Source organism: Coturnix japonica, chromosome 13 (genome assembly GCF_001577835.2).
Source record: "Coturnix japonica isolate 7356 chromosome 13, Coturnix japonica 2.1, whole genome shotgun sequence".
NCBI lineage: Eukaryota > Metazoa > Chordata > Aves > Galliformes > Phasianidae > Coturnix > Coturnix japonica.
In genome coordinates, this window is record NC_029528.1 from 2,901,079 (window position 1) to 2,924,553 (window position 23,475).

At 39.9% G+C, this 23,475-nt stretch overlaps 1 protein-coding gene across 4 annotated transcripts; it reads left to right on the plus strand.

Moving 5' to 3' along the window:
* The first annotated feature begins 10,151 nt into the window (after positions 1–10,151).
* On the plus strand, positions 10,152–23,415 carry FBXL21P. 4 transcript variants are annotated; one of them, XM_015875843.1, is made up of 8 exons: positions 10,163–10,287; positions 10,741–10,934; positions 12,908–13,003; positions 14,436–14,576; positions 17,708–18,160; positions 19,612–19,734; positions 19,943–20,114; positions 21,097–23,415. In XM_015875843.1, exons 5-8 carry the CDS (start codon positions 17,786–17,788, stop codon positions 21,738–21,740), a joined length of 1,314 nt encoding a protein of 437 aa, XP_015731329.1. In that variant the 5' UTR covers positions 10,163–10,287; positions 10,741–10,934; positions 12,908–13,003; positions 14,436–14,576; positions 17,708–17,785; the 3' UTR covers positions 21,741–23,415. The 4 variants fall into 4 exon arrangements, with proteins under 4 accessions (XP_015731328.1, XP_015731330.1, XP_015731329.1 ...); XM_015875842.1 differs by lacking the exon at positions 10,741–10,934 and having other exon boundaries at positions 10,152–10,287; XM_015875845.1 differs by lacking the exon at positions 14,436–14,576.
* Positions 23,416–23,475: the final 60 nt, after the last annotated feature.

Genomic DNA, 23,475 nt, shown 5'->3' on the forward strand with positions numbered 1-23,475 from the left:
GAAAAAAATGCGAGTACAAGACCAAGGGAACCGTGAGGACATTTCTGGAAAAAATCCTGAAAACCTATCAGGAAATCCATAAATCTAGAATTTAATTGTTTTAAAGAAAAGTTAAATAAGGTGAAATTCCGCAATAAATAGAGGGGAGGGAAATATTATTTATTGTATTTATTGCCCATCTGAAAATTCAAAGGTAGAAATAACAACTGTTAAAATCAATAAAGCTGCTTATGCGAGCAACAGCGGTATTCAGGAGTCTTCGTTTTAAGTGTTTCATACTTGGTCAAAGGTTTGAACATCTGAGTTTGTGTCAGAGGGTTTTGCAGTGCTTCTGCAAAGCTCCAGTACAACTATTTAATTCACGTGTGATAGAACAGCAAAATGCATTTGTGTTTCTGATGAACTTGAGCTGGTGCCCATTTCCCTCCCTGTCCCAAGTACTTCATTGTTGCAGAACTCCAAGGCTTCCATTTGTGCATGTTAATGTTCTCATGAGCCATTTTTATTTCATTCTAATCATTGTATAGCATCCAAAATATTTGAGGACTTCTGATGTTAACAGAAGTTCTGTGCTTTCTTTTCACATCAGTTTTACTATTAGATATGATCTATGCACCATGAGTAAGCAGCTTATCTTCTTTCTGGCAATGCTGCAGTCTTTCCTGCCCATATCTGCTTCATTATTTCATTCAAGCAGTGAAGAACTTGTGAATATCTTAACATACAAAGCAAGAGGATTACCTATGGTGAATCACAAGCTCTTAATGGGCTCACGTGTTTGTTTGGAACTTGTGGCTCGGTGTTTCTTTCTCAGGACATACTTAGTGCTGGCTTTGGAGATCTTTCTAACATCATGAGCTCAGATATGCTTCTCCACCACCCAGCTCAACCAAATTGAGGCCAAAAGGTAAATCAATGTCCAGTCAAAACATTTCTGCAGTATGGCAATGGGAAACTCTCACAAAGAATTTAAAAAGCCAAGCCAAAATATCAGAAGATGCAGAATGCCTACTCCGGCTCAGCTCCTCTCTGCTCCAAGTTCAGATGCCTGCAGGCCTCTTCTCCCACTCTTTCTCATTTGGTTTGTGACAGAGATGTGAAACTGCCAGATAAAAACAAAAGAAAACAGATCAATTGAGGTACTTAATTACTGTAACAAATAGCTTTTTCTGTTATCTCAATGATCTCTGTCTGACAGCTCTCTAGCAGGCTGTGTTGTACTACTCTCTCTGATAGAAAGGAAGTGACATGGGGACAGCGGAGGTGAAGAGGGTCAGGGGTTTGATATACAAGATTTGCAAGATAAATTACATTGTGGAATAGTTTTACAATGGGAAATCAATAATCAACCCTGATTTTAGGAATGAACCCTTCATCCAATTAACAGTTCAAACCCGTCCAGGTGCCCATAGCAAAGAGCATGCTCATTTTTGAACATGTGCAGATCAGTGTTTGCCTTGCTTCCATGTCTCACTATCAGTTTCCAGTTTGATTTAGGATTTCTGAGACAGAAGCCCTAGAATCCTGAGGATCCAGGAGCAGGAGTGCCTGCCTTATCTGTGCACATACTACATCTTCCTTCTGGCATCTCTGTCTTACTAGAGTTAACTGTTGGCAATGTACAAACCAATTCCTTACTCCAGACTGCCAAAACCTGTTTTGAAAGCACTTAATTCTCCTGCAAGGAGTAATCCTGCAGTCCCATGATACCAGTCAGTGCACAACACTTTCTTCGAAAGGTTTTGTTGTTGACAGCAGTCAGCCAGATACCCATTCACAAGATCCACAGTGCCATGGCTGTAATTTCTGCCTTAATTTGGGTATTCATGTAGTAGCATGGTTGTTTCAAAACTTCTGTGCTGTCTTCAGTGTCCTACCCTCTACAGAGCACCACGATCTGCTGCCAGACAAGTCCAAGACACTAGCAGTGTCAAAGACCTAATAAGCTGTCTCCAATGGCAAAACATAGGAGAACATAGCTTTAGAAGGTACTTTTGGGGAGGCTTGATCTAAGCCTCTTGCACCCCTGTAGGAACAAGTCCAGTATATGTAGTAGCATGGGAAGGAGGGGCACTGGGCTGCCATTCAAGGGCTTACCTGCAATAGATTACATAGCATTTAAAAGCAGTTTTGTGTATTTGTATGATTTGTTTTCTCAATTTAGAATGGAAGATTCCCAGGGGTTTTATATGCATCTCCCATGGAAACAACATAGTCACTGTCTACAAAGTACAGCATCTTCATGGACATGTGCTCCAGGCTGTAAGCTGCACAACACGAGTCAGTTCAAACCACAGTCTTTTGTCTGACACAAACATCTGCAGGTACTCCTGAATGCTCATAGTACTATTCAGAGATAATAGATAAATAGTGTTCCTGTTGGGGCACAGAATGGTCTATAGTTCAGCATCTGCATGGCTCAGCACCCAAAGGGATGGAAGGGCTGGAAAGAGAGGCCAAATGCTTCCATAACTCAACACCTGGACTGACACAATGGCTTTTCTTCCTGATTCAAATATTGCCCTTAAAAATTGAAGATGTTTACAAATGAGTAATGGGTCTGAATTATTTCCACTATCTTGAATCTAGCAGTGTAGTAATACATGAGAAAACAGTTGGACTGGGTGATCTTGTAGGTCCTTTCCAACCTTGTGATCCTATGAACATTCAACACTTACACTAGGCTACAGTGTAGAATAAAGTGACAGCAAATAAGAAAGTATTAAAAAAGATCTGTGTAAAATATATGTGAGATTCCTTTTTAGTCATATCAGAATCATAGTCCTCATTGAGAAGCTTCACAAGAAAACAGATGTCTTAGATTTATTTACTGCATTCATATCTTTGGCTTTTCTTCTGATAACTTTCAGAGTGAATAACTATTTTCCAGGAGTAATAGGTCAATGAAATGCCCAGGAGTGAGGGGAGTTTCCCCTGACTCCCCACAAAACTGGAATTGTAAAATAGCAAAGGAAGAGGCAAATCATGACTTAAGAGATGCAGATAATGATCAGCCTACTTCTGACTTTGCGAGCAGCCTGTGGGAGAGATTTTCTGTATGACACCGACTTCAGGCAGGATATCAATCAGCCATTTAGATACATAACTGTTCCATAGTAGAAAAAGTGTCTCAGCCTCATTGTTCTGCTCTCCTATACATTTGACATCACAATACTTAGTAAAATGCAAGAGAAAGGAAAACACAAAGACCTAAAACATTCCTGTTGATACAGAGTATTTTTGCCATACATGTCGCAATATTGCGATTAGAAATAAAGACTGTGGTGTTTGCAAGAGAGGAAAAGTGCAAAAATGCATTTGATCGTCATGAACTACTTAGAGGCCCAAACCCCTAAAGACCAGGAGCTCTGGTGAATCTCGGGATATTTTATGCTTGTCTTTGAGGCAATCCTTGGACAGATTGGGAGAGCAGGAGATTCTAATGACTGCTGTGTATTATGTCCTCTATCAGCTGTCTCCGAGAAAGGTCCAGGAGCTGGAAAGGTCTTTGACACAAGGACAACCTTGCTGTGGGGAACTTGGAACCAGAGTTTCCCAAGTAGTTAACTGAGAAATCCCCTCGCATGAAAGGAAACTACCAGCAAAGTGGAGCAGTGTGGGTGAAACGGGGGCAAGAGCTGCATGTGCATTGCAGGAATGCACTGCTGCCAGCCTCACGGATGCAGACAGTAGGGCAATGATTTTATCTGGTACTTACTTGATACAAGGATTTAAGAAATGCCTCTGTTCTTCATTAAGGAATGAAGAATGCCTCTATTTGAATGTATGAGGGATGCACCTTCAGGTGTTCAGTAGAACTACACTAAAGCCCTGTCTGGCAGGTTTTTGGTGTTAGAAATGTTTTATAATAGTGACATGTCCTATCAGAGATAATTTTCTTAAACACAGATAGCTTCAGCAATTGTGTAGTTCTTCAGGTGTAAAGGACCAACAAAAAATAGCCCTTGGTTTTCCATCTGTAAGAAGAGCACGACTACACTTCCATGGGTGCTCTCAGCTAAGTAAGTTGAAGCACAATGTGAAATTTCTCTTGTCAATTTTTGTGCCCACAATGCCCAGTTTTAAGTGAATTGTTTAGAGGTACCTTTTCAATCAACTCCACGATGTCACTTGTAGCGACATGTTTAATCCTCTTAACATATATGAAAGAAAACCTGGCATAACTGTCACTCTTTAGAAATATCGTCTGATCAATGAGTTCTTAATGTGTTCTAATAGAACATTTTTCATATCCTTTAAAGAGCGAAACACTGCCACATAGTTCTATGGTTGGCACTCTTCTAGCTCCGTTACTAAATGAAATTCAATTATTGCCATGTGTTGGTATTATTTCCTGCTTTTGTTGATATGGATCTACAATCATCCCTACCAAAGTTCCTGATCAATCTTTATTGAAAATGTTTGGAAGACCATTTACTGCAGATTAATACATGTGCATTAGAGTGACCAAAACCCATACTCGGAGAATAACAACTTCATCCTACCATATACTCTTTCCCAAAAAGGACCATTCAGCCCCGTAATTTGGCCACATTTATAACAAAGAACCCACACAGACATCAGTAAAGTTTATCTAAAAGTCTACCAAGACAGAAATCAATTCCAGAAGCAGCATCAAATCACAAAAATATTTTAACAGTAAAAAGAAACAGCCTTGAGAAAGTCTTCACCTCAGTGCTTTTCTGCCTGTGTTTGTGTTTTACCATGTGCTGTCCTAACAACACGAGGCATGTTCACCACTGTACACCTGGCTTGAGGTCTAGCCTTGTTATTTGTAGTTTATCTTTGTTCAGTCCCAGGCTTTCAAGATTTTCTGAATCAGACCATGCAAACTTTCTCATCCCAACAAGTCATACAAACACAACAATGATATGCAGGTGTGGTGTAATCAGATTGTTTAATAACTCAGATGTGCAGATTATAGATAATGATTAATTATGTGTAGCTTTCTTTTACAAGTTTCAAAACCATATATCAAACCTGACAGATAACCACATGATCGGTGGTTCGGTAAGCAAACTTAGATTAGGAAAGCTCCCTTCTCCTGCTTATAATACCTTTCATAGAATAGTCCAAAAATCAGTGTAAGAGAATCAACTCATGCATGTGGAAACTTGTGCATGTCTCCAAACATCTACTTCCAGATCCCAAACACAATCCATGATAGAGCTTTAGGAATCAGCCCTACGGTGCCTAATAAGTCGTCTTTTCTCACAGGCTTTAAATTCATTGCAACACATCACTGATGTGTGGCCCAGTCTCCATTGCATCTTTATGGGTGCTATCAGCCACAGGTATGGAGGGGATGTTCTTCAGGATGCAGCCCAGCTGCATTTGAAAGGTAGTAGTTGTACAGACAGAAAACCTGAATGCATCTAAGAAGTCACAATGTCTTGGAACAACAAGGAAAATGTGCAAAATAGATATGACAAATCCAAAAGCCAAACCAAGCAGGACTACATGATGCAACTGCATAATGCAATAGATCCTCCTGGAAACTGTGCTACAGCACATGGAAGGCAGGAAGGTGATATGAGACAGTGAGCACACCTGCACCTATGGCAAGTCCTGCCTCATTGACCCAGTGGCCTGCTTTGTTGGTATAATTGCATCAGTGGACAAACGAAGAGCCACTGATGTCATCTGTCTGGACTCCAGCAAGGCCTTTGTCATGGTTCTCCATAATATCCTTCTCTCTAAAACGGATATAGGTGGCTTATGAGGGAGGAATGTTTAGTGCTTGAGCAGTGGGCCCAGGAGAACCAACTTCATGAAGCTCAACAAAGCCAAATGCAGGATTTTACACCTGGATCGTGTCCATCTCCACTATCAATACAAGCTGACGGATGAGAGGATTGAGCACAGACTTGTAGAAAAGGACTTAGTGGTACTTGGTGGATGGCAAGCTGGACATGAGCCAGCAGTTGTGCCCTCCCAGTCTAGAAAGCCAGCTGTATCCTGGGCTGCATCAAAAGAAGCATGGCTGCCTACTCAGCTAGTGAGAGCTCAACTACAGCGCTGTGTGCAGATATGGAGTTCTCAGTACAGGGAAGAGACAGACCTGTTGGAGCATGTCCAGAAGAGGGACACAAAAGCAATCCAAGGGATGGAACACCTCCCCTGTGATGACAGGCTGAGAGCAGGGTGTGTTCAGCCTGGAGAAGGCTCCAGGAAGACCTGAGAGCAGCCCTAGAGTGTCTTAAAGGGGGCTACGAGAAGGAAGGGGACAGATTCTTTAGCAGAGTCTGCTGGTATAGAATGAGGGGGAAATGGTCCCAAACTAAAATAGGGGAAATTTGGATAGGTTATGAGACAAAAGATTTTTTATGATAGGGGCACAGGTTGCACAGAGAGGTAGTGGCTCTGATCTAGGTGTTCCTGTTCACTGCAGTTGGGAGTTGGACTAGATGGCCTTTAAAGGTCCCTTCCAACTCAAACAACCCTATGATTCTATGAACTATAAATTACTGTGTCACATAGCAGCTGTTGGCACAGTACAGCGAGTTTGCACTGGTTCACAGACCTGGGATGAACTGAAGGGCTACTGGAATGTGTGCTGGAGACTGCAGAGTTTAATGAAACTGTGCAATGGACCTGGCATACCCTGGGGCCAGACATGGCAGTTTACTTTTACAGGATGTTTGCTGTTGATTCCAAGGAAACCTATCTCCCTGAAAGCTACAAATTAAACATCAAACTATCTAGATCCAAATCTAACTACTGAACTGCCAGCAGTTATCTCACAATGGGCTGTTTTCACTAGCAGCAGAGCAGGATACTGTAGATAGGTTTACAAAAAAAACCTGCCATGCCATGTTAGGTTTATTAGTGGTGCTTATTAAAGCAAAGTAAATGCATGTACACTTAATGCTATGAATTCAGGAGTGAATTTCAAATAGGGTTAAGTTTTGGCTTGCAAAAGGCTTCCTGCTAGTCAGGCCGGGCTGGCAGGGAGCATGATGTGGGTGAGTCCTGATAGCAATAGGTAATATTAGCTTCAAGATTTACAGAGAGAAGTTGTGAATGTGAGCACTCAGGAGTGTAAAAAAGTTATTTTTAGGCCATTCTAAGGGTATTTGTTGCTGTTCTGCAAGCAATGATTATTGTTACTTATTTCTACAAATGATTTCCCTGATTTGGTAACTGAAAGATACGTGTATGTAAATACATATACAGGTTAATAAGCACATTTACAAGCCTCACGCACATACATATCCAAACACATCCCCTTTATTAGGCTGCAGAATTCTCATTGTTAAAAAATGAACCCTGCAGATAATACACGACGTCCCTCTTGTGACCAAAGGATGCTATAGCAGCTCCTGGAAGTTCAAATAAGACACCCAAACCCAGGACCAACAAAGAAAAAATGCCAACGAGATACGCTTAAACATCAGATCCCTGCAGGGCAAAGAAACAGTTAATTTACAGCTCTGTATTTTGTTGTTGCTGTTGTTTAGTGGCTGTTTACTCCATTTGTATAGCACAGAAAGAAGAATTAATAGAAACATTACTCTGAAAAGCAGCATTGCAAATATGAATGAAAAGGAAAGATAAAGTTGATGAAGATAAAGGTTATTTTATCTACACCTGAATCCTAGACCTGAAAGACAAAATCTGAGGAGGGTGGAGGAAATCTGTGAAAAGCCTTTCTGGGTTTTATCTTTATCATAGTTTTCCTTCCTGGCAGAGGAACCCTTTCTTGGTATTTCATACATTCCTCATGACTTTTAGTTCCATCTGTGCCTTGGCTTTCCCTCTCCTCTCTCTGTACATCCAGATGGTAACCCTGCATTCTTCTCAGGCCATGCATCTCTTCTTCCACTGTCCGTACATTTCCTTCTCATCCCTCACTGTGACCAGCAGGTCCTTGTTCAGCCATGCTGGTTTCCTGCTTTCTCTACTTGATTTCTTATGCTGGGGAATGGAGAGCTGTTACACTCTCAGAAAGGCGTCCTTAAAGAGCTGCCAGCTCTGTTCCATTCCTTTGCCCCTAAGAACAGTTTTCCAGTGTCTCTCGTCCAAGAATTCTTTGAACAGCCTGCAGCTGACTCTCCTGAAGCTCAGGGTCCTGACTTTGCTTTTTGCCAGGCCCGCATTCCTCTATTCATAGATTTCTGGTGCCCTGTTTGCAGTATAGCGGATACTTTTATACCCATTATCAGCTTTATCTGAAAGACAGGTTTAAGCAGTATATGTATTAAAAAATAAGAATATATGTGCTTCAATTGCTCAAAGCATAAAAGGGTAGAATTATAACATGGTTATAATGGTTGCTAATGATTCATGCTTATGTATGTAAATAAGCAAATGCCTTTGTTTTTATTTCGGATTGAATGTGGAAACATTTACAGAGCTTGGTTAAGTTCTGCTCCTGAGGCAGTGTGTCTCTCACTGCCTGCCTGTGAAGCAGCTGGTGTCCTGTAGGAGCTCACAAGCCCCACAGCAAGCATGACATACTAACCTACTTTTTGACCACGATTGCCAGTTGCTACTTCAGCCTGCTCAGTTCAGTTTTAAATCGTTAGAACTGCATTGCTTGATTGTATGAAGCTTGAGTATTTGGGTTTTAAGGGGAGGATGGCAGTGAAGTAGCTGCTTCCAGTGCATGAGTCTTCCTAAAGTTAAGTGTTTCAAACCAAGAGCAATAAAGTAGTGCTTATTTGCCTGAGCAGCTACCAACAAATCTACTTAGTGCTGCAAGGAGGCTGTTTTGTGCGATTATGTGGAATATCACTGCTGATTAAAGCACATAAAGAGTATGTTACAAAGAAGTGGGTGAATATTCCCATTAGCATCCTAAGCTTGAGATGAGGGCAGAATATCTTTCTGTAAATCTCCCTTCAGGAGACACAACTGCAGGATGAAGGCTAAGCCCCACTTTGAGCAGTTGGATGACGTGAGTAACTCAGTCATCGGGTCAGAGAAGGAGGGCATATATCCCTCCCTGCCTCTTAAGCATGAGATGAAATACCTGGAGACGCATACAGCAGAGCACCTGCTTTATACCTGGAAGATAAACAGAAAGTAGAAGCTGCTGGTGTGCGCCCATTTTTGTGCAATTGTGGCAAATCCAGAACTGATGGGTGTTTTGCTTTTCATACATATCTGCAAGCATTTTATTGCGATTACATGTAATAAAATGCATATGATTCTGTATCACTCCGCCCCCCCCCCCCTCACACACACACATACACACATTTGTTTACATTTTAAGTTAGATTAGATCAGAAAAAGAAACTCATGTACCCAGTCTCAAAGGTTTGTTGATATCAATCTTTATGTTTAAACCTGTTCCCGTGCAGCAGCCCCAAAGGCTATTGGCCGTGCACCAAGAAACCCATGACTGGCCCATCTAGATACAAGCTACAAATCCCTGTTAATCTCTGTTTACAATCCATCCTCTGTTACTGTCTGCAAATATTATTTCTAGAGCTAACAGTGCTTTTGGATAGCGGGACTTTATATGAGTTTATACACCAGGAACAAAAGACTTGAACCAGGACTCAGAGTTAACTCAGAACTCAGAGTCAGCTCAGAACTCAGGGTTTAGCGTTATCTCTTTCTATGATGTTAACTCAGAGTTTAGCATTATCTCTTTTTATGATGTTATAGAGGTTTATTAATGCTTAATTATTGCACCATGCAGGAACCAGATCTGTCCTGAGTATTTTGTAGCAGCCATTAATAAACATTGGATGTGTTGGATAACTCAGATGCTGCAATGATCACAAAGGGATGTTGATTAGAGTGATGCTGTATATCTACATGAATAAAACCTGCTGCTTATTACACTCTAAGTATTGAATTAGAGGGGCACTTTTACCAGTAGAAATCCAAGGCCTCAAGTGAGGTGGCTGCACCTCCTGTCAGCTCTGGGAGCCACATCCCTCCTTGTGGAGGAATCTCAGTATCTCCCGCAACTGGGATAATAAAAAAATACTCCTATTGCTTTAGAGTGGGAAATGGGAGAGAACAGAGACCAGGTGGCACACAGGGACCACCCTCCCACCGCCCCCCTCCCGCCCATTTTATCAGCGAGGCGAAGCTCGCCGGGCTTAAAATGGCGCCGTTGTTTTGGCGGGGCCGTAGCCGCGCCTGCGCACTGGGGTTGCGTGTTGTGCCAGGGCCGGGCCCGCGTCGGTCCCTCCCCTCCCTCCCTCCGCTCCTCGGCCGGCGGCGTGGGCAGGGCAGGGCGCTGGGCTGGCTGGGAGCTTCGGGGCTGCTCTGCGACCCTGCCCGTGCGAGGAGCCGCGTGAGGAGGCGGTGAGCTGCGGGGCGGGGAAGGGGGCTGCGGGGACTGCGTCTGGGAGGGGTTGGAAGTGGGCGTGAGGAGCGGTCCCCGGCCGGGCCTGCTGAGGACCCTCGGTGCCAGGCGGGGTGTGGGGTCAGACCTCTGCCCGCTATGGTATAGTTATGGCAGCAGCCTGACAGGAGCTGTGGGAGAGAACTCGTTATAGAGCTGTGGAGAGGACTCTTTAAAGAGCCATGGGGCTCTGGATGTGTCGCTGAGTTAAACAAGGGAAGCCTTGGGGTTTGCTCGCAGTTGGTAAGGAGGGTGTTCAGATGAGAGCTGTTTTATTTTTAAAGTGGTGCGGCAGCCGAGCTCGCATAGCTAGACTTTGTCACCTAGATAGCGCTCAAGTGGTAATAGAGTTCTGTTTCTCCAGTTAGGACTAATGCAAACGCTCGAATACAACCGAATGCTGTTGTTTTTAGGTCTCCGAGGCTTTGTCATAAGCGTATTTTAAAGTGATAAATCCCCGAAGAGACAGCTGAGGTTGAGAAAGATGAGGATTGATTAAACAAACCAACCCAGCTCAGAAGCAGAAATGCTCCCTGCCCCCACCCATAAAAAAGCCTGCTGTGTCCTAAATGAAGGAAAGGCTTAATCTTGGACCTCGCTGCACTCGGTGGGTGGATCTTCTGAGTCTTAGGCTTCAAATGCGTTTCTGATCTCCTTTCTGTACTCTGTCAGTAGTCAGCAGTTCAGCCCTTCGCTGCGTCACCATCTCAGCAGCTCTCTGGCACTGCCTGCATGCAGTACCTGCTCTTGTTGTTTCCTAGGCAGGCCCCAGCGTTCTGAGAATGATCACATTCCCATCAAAACTGATTTCCAGAAGCCTTTATTAACATGGCAGGTATTTCAGCTGGTAAGGGTAGATCCCCTGGTGTCCCATTTGTGTTTAGCATCTCTTATTAAAAATCTATCTTATGCTATTTTATTTTCTCAAGTCCAATTGAGCCTTGATGTTAAAAAACTGCAGGTGGGATCTGAATTGAGAAAGCAGTTATTTCTTTGTGGCCTGAATGTGTGATATGGGCTCTTTCTTTACTTTTTGCAACTGGTTTTTAGCTTGGGAAACAATGAACAGCTGCTGGCTTAACTGAGCCACTGCTGACCACTTCTTGGAATCCCCTGCTTGGGACCCCTTATGGTGTGAGACTTCGCAAGTCTTAATTTTAGCAGAAGTTTATGCTTCTGTTACCAGGATAAGCTGAAGAAACAGCTATTGAACTTGAACTTTTCAGGATCCCTGCTGATAATATGGATTTGGGTTTGTTTTGGTAGGATAACGTGCCGCTGTGAAACAGACTGCAGCAGCAGTATATTGAAGTCAGAAGAGTTTATAGTGGGGAAACAGCTGTGTAAACTAGTGCACCTGTATTTGATGTTCTGCTCTGTACAAATGGGGTGTGATTAGACTTGCTGGACCTCATCAGTTTATCAAGTATTTCAACTCTGCTGCTGCTGTTTATCTTTGATAATAATTTGAGTAGCTAGAGCAGCTCTGCTGAACAGGAGCTCGCTTGGTGAGCAATTACTTACAGTCTGTAGTTAGTAGGAAAGATTCAGCTGTTAAAAGTAACAAGTTTAAATCTTTGTGATATGCAGAATACTGAAATCTAGTGTTCAGAATAGATAGAAGGGTAGGTTTTTTTTCTGTCCTGATGAGGGTCAAAACGTTTGTGTGAGAAGGATTCTGTTCTGAGCGTGTTTTTGTAGGAATTAGTTCTGTAATATGCTTGGTGTAAAGCTTTCAGTGAGTGTTCATGGTGAAAGACACTGGAACACAAACTTTTCTGTCCTTCAAGTATTAAAAACAAGCAGAATGAGGGGATTTAAGGGACTGTTCAAATAAATGCCCTGGTACAGTAGTTGATAGACCAAGGTGAGGCAGTCTGTCACTGCTTCCTGGGAACTTTAAAACAGGGAGGAGGAGGATGCAGGCTGAGTGATTTGTTATTGATGGACTGCAGCTCATGGGCTGCTCTTTGCTGTGCGTCTGTGTGCCAAGGGTTGGACTGGGTGGTGACTTCATGCTGCTGGCACGGTTGATGGTAGGAAGCTGTGCCATGTGGTAGAAGGGAATGCTTGCATTTAGGTCATCTGTCACATAGATCCCTGGGATGATAGTCAGCCTTGCCACGAAACAGAAGAAGGCAGAAAAAGCATTTTCTGTTGTTTTTTTTTTGTTTGTTTGTTTTTTATTATTCCTTGTTTTCCACAACTCTTAGATTATTATAACAGTTACAGGCAGTGTTGTTTAACAGACTTCACTATTAATAGTAACCATAATGCAAATATTGAAAGCATGCTGTTTACACTGTACTATTGACAATGTACAATGTAAATGCAGTTGCAACATTTGTTTCACATCAGTTTTGTGCTTAGCCTGACCTCAAAGTTCTATCAGTAACAGTATTTGGAATGTGAGACAAGTTTTCCTTGGGTTAAGGTGATTCCTCAGAAACCATTCTAGTAAGCAAGAAAACGTTTGAATCAGTGTCTGTGTACTTTCCTATTACATTTGTATGAGATGTATTATTAGCTGTTTGTTTTAATTAAAAAAGATTTTCATTTTTTGGCATTTAATCTGGACAGGAGAGGAAAGCAGACAGATGGTTCAGAGTGCCCCATGGCTGCAGCTACATCAGTTCATTTATTTCTTGCCTATTGTCACTTGGAAGCGTCCTTCAGGTAAGAAAACTACTTCAAAGTACTCCCTGTGGTTTATAAGCTTACTCTTAACTAAGCTGCACAAAATATTTTAATTACATTCAGTGTTTTCTTCTCTCGGTTGTCATTTGTGTTTTGTTCACACGTGTCATTATGAACCTATCTTTTGTGTTAGACACTGAAAGCACTTCTGCAAATGAATGTGATTTGTATGTGCCATGTGGAGTTAGGAGGCACATGGTTAGCTGTTAGAAGGCACGTGCTTAGCATGGTACACGCAGTACCTGTAGATTCTATGTGCAATACAAGGCCACCATAAATTACAAAATTCTCTAGGTGTGCACACTTCTGTAAATGTAGATCAACTCTAATTACAAACACGATTATACACGCCTTGATTTTCTTGTATGTGAGCTGAACAACGTTATTTGCAAGGTGTTTAGCATTTCACTTTAGTTTTGCTTAAAAGATAGAGGCTGCTTCTCTTGTTTGTATCTAGAACATGTACTGTGTCTGTTTTAAACTGATATTAACTGTGTAGTATTTAAAGGATGTTATGACTTATGACTCAGGAGAATCTAAAGCCTGATGTCTCTGGGTTTTTTTTTAATAATAATTAGAAAGTTTAGCATGAAAAATCTACTAGGAATCTCATCTTTGGTTGAAGATGCAGCTTCAAAAGCATCCTAACGTTGTAATGTTGTTCAGTTTTTAAATCTGCGTTTTCATTTTAAACCTATCTTAGTTTAACCAGGTGGGTGTAGCTGTTCCTATGACTTTCCATTGAAATTTCTTCAAATACTGTCCAATGGATAAAAGGTTTTGGAAGTTTTGGGTACACCTTCCTACAGCAGACCAAGATACTCTTTCATACTATTATTCAGAGTGTCTTTTTTGTATTAGCAGATGGGAGCAAATTCATACATCATCAGTGTCTTTTTTTGCATCTAGTTTAGCTATAGTAACTTTACTGTTGTGTTTACATTGATGCAGTAAGCACACTTTTGTGGTACAACTGAATAGCATTTTAAACCAAAAGTCCTTAACTTTTACAATGCTAGCGAGTTATATCTTTTAGTTATTGTCCACAGCTTTTAAAAACCCCACAATGTTTGTTATCTAGATGCCTAACTTCCTTCAAAAATATACAAATCAAGAATTCAGAAGTGTTTTCTTGCTGCATAGAGACACTGATGTGGCTAAAACTGTAGGTGTTGCTAAAGCTAGATTTATGCTAACACATGCGTCTTTCCATTAGTTAAATGATAGTTGTTAGATGACATTTGGTAGAACTAATTTCCTTTCCACTTTTGTTGTTCTGCTGCCATATCTGCCTTACAGCACAAAGTGTACTATTCCTCTCAGTCTTGGTTCCAAAACTGACCTTAGTCCTTCCCATGGGTCTCCCAAACTTTGCAGAACAGTTTTGTTTCTTTGGTCAATGGCTTCGCAGGTCAGTTCATCTTTTGGGACCCATCCCTGCCTTCTGGTTAAGGAATCCTTGCACACATACAGGATGACTCAACAGTGGGATGGATGTTCAGATACCAAAAAGGTGCTGGTAACTTGACAGGAACTTCCACATTCTTTGGAGGTATGTGTGCATGTAAATGTCTCATTGACTACCACCCCGATTATGTCACGTGGATCTATTATTTACTTCAATTAAGTTCTGAAATAGAAACAAACATAATCTCACATACTTTTCCTCATTCAGGTACTCAGAACAAAATGGGTATTTACAACTTAATGGTGAATATTAGGGCTTTGTGTTTGATGAAAACTTTTGTTGTGGATAACTGGTGGAACATCTTGCTGACTTTGCATCTTGCAAAGTAGGACAATGTAATTTTGCTGTATTAAAAAGTACTGCAGTACTAAAAATAAAACCTGCAGAATTATCAGTTTTAAAGGGCTGTAGCAACAAGGGCAAATTGTGGCTGCTTTCTGTTGCTGATGATACGTATATTATGTGTACCGTTTGTACCCTGTCACATCATTTAGCTCTTTGGATATACTGAATTTCATCTGTAGCCTGGCCTTTGGGCTGGGGGACTAATGGCATTTCTGGGAGATTTCCTATGTCAGAACCTCTTTTCAGGAGCTAAAGCTGCACCTTGTGATGCTCAAAAAGGTTTTAAAAAAGAAAGTGAACTCTTATTTCTTCTTTTCAGGACTTAATGTTTTACTGAGATCTTATAGACAGGCATGAGAATAGCAGAAGCATAGAAATGCTTCTCAGGGAACAGCATTTGTTTAATTTTTTGGCCTTGGCCCCAGTTTTAGAAAGTAGCTTTTTTTCCCCACTATCTTCAAAGGAGAGAGGAAGGAAAAAATTAGAAGGTAATTGACTCAAACTAAACTTAGCTCAGCTACCAGTAACTGAAAGAGAGAGTATGTATTATGTAACTGTTGATTACTACATCCACTCGTAATACTTTGGAATGCCTGTTCACTGTGTGACTTAAAGATCTCGAAAGGCATAAAATGTTGTCACGTAGACAGCAATTTGAATTATCATGTAGATGATAATTTGATAGTAGCAGAGTGTTTATTTATGCTGAGCTTTCATCTTCATTACATAAGTAGTGCTGATGTAGAAATAGTGCTTTGTTTTGAAGCAGGGTATGTTGAAATGTATGCATGCCACTCATCATTTTCACTGAGTTGCAGCCTTTTCCCAATTGTTATGTCAGGCATGTGTCTATTCAGGGAAGGACAGATCCAGTTATTAAATAAAACACAGTGTTAATAGCTTATTTCTTTGTGGGTATTCCTTGCTTATATCATAAATGTAGCCATGAAGAGAATAAGGCGAAAATTTCTGAAGGCTGCTGGAATATGTTCTTTGGTGGTTGAGACTGTTTGTTAGGTCAAGCATTAGAGAAGCTGGTTATATAAACAGCTCTAAGTTGTATAGGTTCTCCTTCTCCACTTCTCAAAGTAGACATGTGCTTTCTTTTCATAAGAGTGGACTGCTACGCTTGTATGTCAATCACATTGGTAGCCTACAGATCAGGATGTGTCAGCTGTGGGAGACAGCAGAATTTTTGACAAGATAGTCTGGCTTTTGGTTCCTGGGTTGTGTTATTTTTTCCTGTCATAATACTCATAGTGCATGAGATACTAAGGAAAACTTCCACCCTAAATCTCAAATACATGCAGTGCATCGAACTTACTCGTACATTTTGGGTATTTAATATACTAGAGTCAGAACAGTGATTGAGTTGCCCTCTTTTAAGAGCTGAGAGCAAATGCTTGTATTCTTCTTAAGCACAAGATAATGCAGGTGTATGGGGTTTCTAATGTCCTGTCAGAGAGAGAAGAGACTTGCATTGGATTGAGGCAAAGGGTTAGTGTAGTGTTATAAGGTGGATATTTCCTGTGTGCATGGAGCAGCAATCTCTGAGGGCCTCACTGATACTATGACTCCCTTAGGAGCAAAAAAGTATGTGAGCCATGTGAAGCAGGTCAGTGGAGGTCAGTAGACTTTACAGCTGCCTGAGAATTATGACAAACTAAAGAACTCAAGACAAGGGATAGAATAAAACAAAATGTGAACATCAGAATAAATTTGTGAATATTTGAAATTTACCAGATCTTTTATTCTTGTTGCTATTTCTTTTTCTTTCTGCTGGGCATATTTGAAAATGCATTGGAAAAAAAGAACTAGTAAACTGGAGTAAGAATTAGAACCAATTTTATTTCTTAAAGTTTCCTTATTTAATGCTTAAAGAGGGAACAGATAACATTAAGTAGAGTTGAATCCCAGAGAAAGCATGCTGCGAGGGTTGTCATAGAAAGACAGTTCAATTAACAATAGACGTGTTCTGTTTATTTGTGAGGAATGCATGATAAAGTAGTGCAAAATTTCCTTTCAGACTGGTTGCAAATAGAGGAGATCAGGCTGAACATGTAATTAGCAGAACCTTTGGGAAGGGCCCTAGCCCCCACTGCAAATTGGAGCAGCTCTTGAAACAGTTAAAGCAGTTACTGAGGATTAACTGCAGAATAGAATTCAGTCTTGAATAGATGTAGGTAGGCTGCCTGGTGTCAGAATATAAAATCAAAACTCTTCCTGCTCTTCTCTAATCTCTGGTTCAGATGACAAAGGTTGTTTGGTGGGGTAGTGCACTTTGCTGTGTTGTGAGATCACTGTCTTATGTGCCAAAAAAAAACCCAGCATGGGAATCTCACTTCTTGTTTTGCTGAGTGGCCTCTGCAGTATGTTTTTTCTATTCATTGTGCAGACCTTTTCTGTGTTTGGCAGCCTTTTTGGTTTTTGTCTTTTTAAAAGACTATGAAGGAGGTGAGCAAAACTACTGAACTGAATTCTTCTGGAGGCACACGTGTTATAAAAGTTGGTTTTTGCTTATAGGAAGTTCTTGGGAATTGGCTTCTGTAGATGATAGAGTTCTTGTAGTCTGAGATTAGCTTCAAGGTATGAAATTTGCCTTTTCTAAAGTAAATTGTTCTTAAATGCTGCTTTTTCTACAAAATTAGGAAACTTGTTTCTTAATTTGTTTGTACAAGAATGGAGTTGTATAATTTGTACAAATGAATGGTGTTGAGAAACGAAGTCCTTGCTCATGTCTATATGCTAAACATTAACACATGGACGTGAGTTTTTAGTGGCAAAAATGGTAGGTTAGTGACATGGTTTATCTGTTGCTGTGTCTTCCCCATCTTTATTGTCTGTCTTCCCTAATTTCTTTATTTTTCTAGAGATCTACTATATGTGAGGACTTTCAAGAAACTTGTACAGCTTGAATACATTGGATTGGTTCACTGCCTGAAACCTTCATGATGAAGAGAGCCAGGCAGGATGCTATGGTTGAAAATGCAGCTCCTCAAACATCACAGGAAAACAAAAAACAGAAAACATGCTTCTATGGGTCGGCCTTTAGTGAGTCTGACCCCCATGGCTCAATAGACTGGGGAAGCCTTCCACACCATGTTATTCTGCGCATTTTCCAGTGTCTGCCTTTGGTAGATCGAGCAAGAGCATCATCCGTCTGTCGAAGGTGGAATGAAGTTTTTCACATCCCAGATCTCTGGAGGAGATTTGAATTTGAACTCAACCAGCCAGCTACTTCTTACTTAAAGTCTACTCATCCTGATCTAATTCAGCAGATTATCAAGAGGCACGCTGATCATCTGCAGTATGTCAGCTTCAAGGTAATGTCTTGCATGAATGGAAGCTTGTTTTGTCACATTGCCCTGCATCATGTGTGCAGCTTCTGAGTACAGAGAATCAAGTCAAATGTGTTTTTCATTCATGTGTTATTCCGGGAAAGTGTTATGTTTAAAAAGACAGCTGCTGGGATAACTATTTTTTCACACATGCTCACTGTTTCTTTCTGATTTCTGCACTCTAGTTGCTACATAGTAAGGAAAGATCTAACGTTATGTGGTACTGCACTGAAGATTGAGTTATGTTTTTCAGAATATACTGTGGAGCTTCTCTGTGCCAGTGTAGGTGGCAGTCTTAAGAACTCAGCAGATTTGTTGTGTGGATAAACATTTCTTACACATGATGAATTGGAGGTAGCGAACTGAAGTCTTATGTGTGTAATTCTGCAAAACTGTCTGTACTGTGAAGAGCAACTTGAGATTTTAAAATTCATCTGAGCAGGGGAGAGATGTTATCTATGTATATACAGGTGCTTGATAAGTAAGGATGTAATGAAGTAACAGTAACCTTGATTTAAAGGAAGGCTATATTAGTAGTCTCAGGACTGCATAAACTTGATCTTATTTAATTTGATTACTTGTCGTGGGTTTACTAATTTATATGAGAAGATCATAGTTGAAATTGCATTTGTTTTGTTAACAGTTTATAGCCCCTTGTTAAGAGGAGGTGGTCATATCTGTGAAGGAAAAGCAGAAGAAAGAACTGATGCTAAAGCTTAAATAGAAATCTGAAGCTGCTTTTTGTCAGCAGTGATAGGAGTTTGACATTTGGAGATCCATGGATAAGTTATTAAATACCTATTACTTTTGCACATCAGGTAACAGATGATAATGAACTGGCAGTCTAATGTCTGCTTCTGCTGCTTGTGCCCTTTTCCAGGCACTTAAAAGTATATCTCACTTCTTCAGGTATTGAAGCTGTCTGTCATCTCAACTATTAAAAAGGAAGAACGCGAGATGAAATGGTGATTTATCCAAAGTTTGTCATTGATCTCACAGATGAATGGGGAATCAGTTCATTATTAAAGATGCAAAGCTTTCCCCCATACAGGCAAAATGGTTTAGTTTGCTCAACATTTTTTTTGCTCTAAAACTCTGGAAATTGTACTTAAAATACATATGTACTGTTGTTGATCATGCTGGCACTAGTTACAGTTATTTGGATAGGCATGAGCTTATTTGAGGGGAAAAAAAGCCTAGATTTATGCTGTCTGTTTGTAGTGTGTAGAGCTAAAATCATACTGGGGAATATTTTTTACTACTGACCTTCCTAAAGTCTTTCTTGTCTTGGAATTTCTAACTATTGTTCCTTTCTTGTCTTTGCCTGATGCAGTGCAGCTTGAGTGGTCATGGACCTTGTGTTCTTGGCTGTCAGTGATGCTATTTTCTGAAATACAGCAAAGAATGACTTCATGATTTTTAAATTGCTTTTATAGGTTGATAGTAGTACTGAGTCAGCAGAAGCAGCCTGTAACATCCTTTCTCAGTTGGTGAACTGTTCTATCAAGACACTGGGTTTGATTTCTACAGCAAAACCAAGCTTCATGAATGTCTCTAAGGTACTCTATTCTTTTGTTTTTAATAATTTGGAGACCATATTTCAAGAAAAAATAATTTAAGCAATGATGAGCATATATTCTTTACACAATAAAGGGTTTACCCATGTAGTAATTATTTTTGATGTTTTTATGTCTGAAAAACCTAAAGTTTTGGTGAAGTTCCACCTGTCTTAGGACCTTTTTTCCCTCTTTCAATTCATCCAAACAGGCTCACTTTGCTTCAGCACTGACGGTAGTTTTTGTAAACTCCAAGTCATTATCATCAATCAAGATAGATGACACGCCAGTTGATGATCCTTCTTTGAAGGTTCTCGTTGCTAATAACAGCGATACTCTAAAACTGCTTAAAATGAGCAGCTGTCCTCACGTATCACCTGCTGGTGAGTAGCAAATATGCATGAAAAATATAGTAGAAAAGCAACGTAAGATAGTAGTCAAGACCTACTTTTGGAACAATTATTTATGTACTATATAGGCAGTTTATATGAATGTGCAACCTTGTAAATTGAACTAATATTTTGTGGGAATATATGTGCGGAATTCCAGATGAATGTATTAATTACTGATGAATTGAGGGATGTCAAAACAAACTGTTTAGCAAAATGCTGTAAGTTTAACTTACTGAGCAAAAAATAATTTTAATGTTAACATTTTAAAGCTGTATTAATAAAAACATGATGAGTAAGTGAATTTTTAAAACTAGTAGTAAAAGTGTAAGAGTCTTTCAGTTTCTTTAGTGTCCTCCTGTATCCAGATCTAGTACCATGAACTTGCTCATTTAAGTATAGTTTGGCAAATGGTTGATCCTATTTGAAAGGCTCTAGAAAATACAGGCTTGATAGAAAACTCAAAGAACCTTTCAGTCCCTTCTCAATTACCTTTCTCCTGAAACCCTGTAGCAAAGTAAGGGAAATGCTGATTTAGTCTTTTTCTTGTATTCAGTATCCAGCAGCCACAAAAGGCAATTTAATCTGTGAACCCTGTTCTAGCAGATCAAGAGCAGTGTGTTATTTGTCTTAGCTCAGGGGAAGCTTTTGTTACAGCTTAGCTGTTAAACTTAGCTGCTGACGTTCATTTATATAGAGCTGTCAGATAAGTGCTGAAGGAATGAGCTCTGGGGAAGGGAACAGTGGCAAGTTTGGCTGGTTCTTACCTGATGTTGCTGATAACTATTTGTGGCCAAAACCCTGTGAAAGGACATTCTGAACTTCTATCATACTTTGTTGTTTGGGTTTGGTTTTTTTTTGTTATAGGCATGAGCATTCAAGCCAATAGACATAGTGCTTGCTTGAGCTTTGCAGCACATTACTGTGCTTATGTTCACTTTTTGTTTTACAGAGTAGTTTGTTTTTCATTTCTCAGGAGTTCTTTGCGTTGCTGACCAGTGTCATGGACTTAAGGAGCTGGCTTTGAACTACTACATACTGAGTGATGAACTGTTGCTGGCGCTTTCAAGTGAAAAACACGTTGACCTTGAACACCTTCGCATAGATGTTGTGAGTGAAAATCCTGGACAGGTTGAATTTCACACTATTAAAAAGCAAAGCTGGGACGCTTTTGTTAAACACTCCCCCAAAGTCAACATTGTGATGTATTTTTTCCTATATGAAGATGAATTTGATGCTTTCTTCAGAGAGGAAACCCCTGTTACACACCTTTACTTTGGTCGTGCAGTAAGCAAAGCAATGCTAGGTCGTATTGGCCTGAATTGCCCAAGGTTAATCGAGTTGGTTGTGTGCGCTAATGGACTTCAACCTTTGGATGATGAACTTATTCAGATTGCTCAGCGCTGTAAGAACTTAACAGCAATGGGACTTGGGGAATGTGAAGTAACTTGCAGGGGTTTTATTGAATTTGTTAAGGTGTGTGGAGGCAGACTCACGCAGCTTTCTATAATGGAGGAGGTACTGATTCCAGACAATGATTATAGCTTAGATCGACTTCATTTGGAAGTGTCCAAGCACCTTGGAAGAATGTGGTTTCCTGATATGATGCCAACATGGTAAACACTCTTCATTTGTGGGTAAACAGGTAGAATCAGGGCGTTACTTTCTATGCAAATAAAGATTTCTAAAACAAAATGTGAATAATTATTTTCATATATGATTTTCTTTTTTTATCTTGAGAACCTCTAGTAGCATGACAGGAAGATATTCAAGAATGTTAATAATATATTGAAATAGAAAATAGATTAAGTGTACTTAACACTGAAAATAAGTTTGGTTTACAAGCACTTCATGCTTCAGTCAACTTGAGCTTCTCTGAGCTCCAGTTTAAATGTCTCATTCAAATTCAAGATTTTTTTTTTTTCCCCCCCATGTCTGTCTTTAAGTATTTTTACTGTAGTCAGAATAATACAAGAGAAACTTTTCTCCTTGAGTAAATCTAACTTTATGGGAAGCTGGGTATAACTTGGACTTCATTAAGACTTCTGTTTGTCATGAAGTTTTATGCAACTGTTTCTCAAAACATCCTTGTTACACATGTAAAAGTTTGTACATAAAAGTACTTAACATCAGCCCAGGTTATTCAAATATAATCTAGCTTAAACTGCTGACAGTATGTTAAAATGTTGTTGTAAATGAGTTTCTGCAACAACAAAAAAAGCTTTCAGATTTTAAGTTGCACTTTAAGTCACTTTATCAGATTAGCTGAACTATAGAGACAGCATTGTACAGTATGTTGTTTTTCTATATTTTGCATTAAGTGGATAGAAAGGAGATTGCATTAAAGTTAACAAAATAAAAAGTAAATTGATTGCTTGGAAGAATGACAAAGCACTTCTGAGTCTGAGAGTTCGTATCTTTGATTACAAAGGTTGACGTCTGAATGCTGTTCTATGCTCTTGTTATAAGAGATAAGAATCTCATGAATGTGGCTAGTAGAAAAGAAGGATCAGATGGAATGCAATTGTCTTTAATTGCTTTCTGAAGTCAAGGGTTTAGAGCGTTGCAAGGAATTGCCAGATAGAGGCTGAAATGACTTTCTGTAGTCTTGTCTTGCCTTTCTTGTATAGAGCTGTGCTGTAAGCCCTGATTCCTGGAGTATGTATTGCTGGAGGAGATGCTGAGGTTTTTGGTTTGGGAGGAATTATATAAGACTGTTTAATATTTGTTATTAATTGCTTTTTTGATGAAGACTTTCTTTTCTTTACAGTGGAAAGGAATAGTGAGTTGATGTGAAGTAGAGTACGTTTTTTTGAGATCATGTTTTGCACAGTTTGTGAATTGAGATGTGTAGTATACAGATTTTTCTGTAATTTTTTTCATGCTGCATTTCTATATTCCTATTTGTAATAAGAAGTCTACATTTAAGTTACTGGTGGTATTTGTCACATCTGATAATGTCAGTTTCTTCCATGGTTATACTTTTCTACAGTTAAAAAAAAAAAAAGAGGTTTAAACCTCTGTTGTTTTGATCAGACTTTTGTTCACAGTTACAAGCTAAAGGGATTCCAGTAATATACAATGCTAGTTGAAATCAATCATGTATTATTGCTTGTTGTACAGTTAAGAAAAGAAGCATCTGGCTCTGGTTACTAGCACTTAACTACCTAAGCATTTGCTTTGGTTAGTCAGGGAATCGAAAAGAAGACTGAGGTATTTTCAAGCAGTTCTTGGTTTAAGATGTGTGATTTGCTTTAACTGTAAACATAATAAACTGATCTAATACCTGCACTCATCCTAGACTCTTATCTGTCTGTTGCACTGCTCATATTCCCTTTAGGTTGGGTTTTGTCAC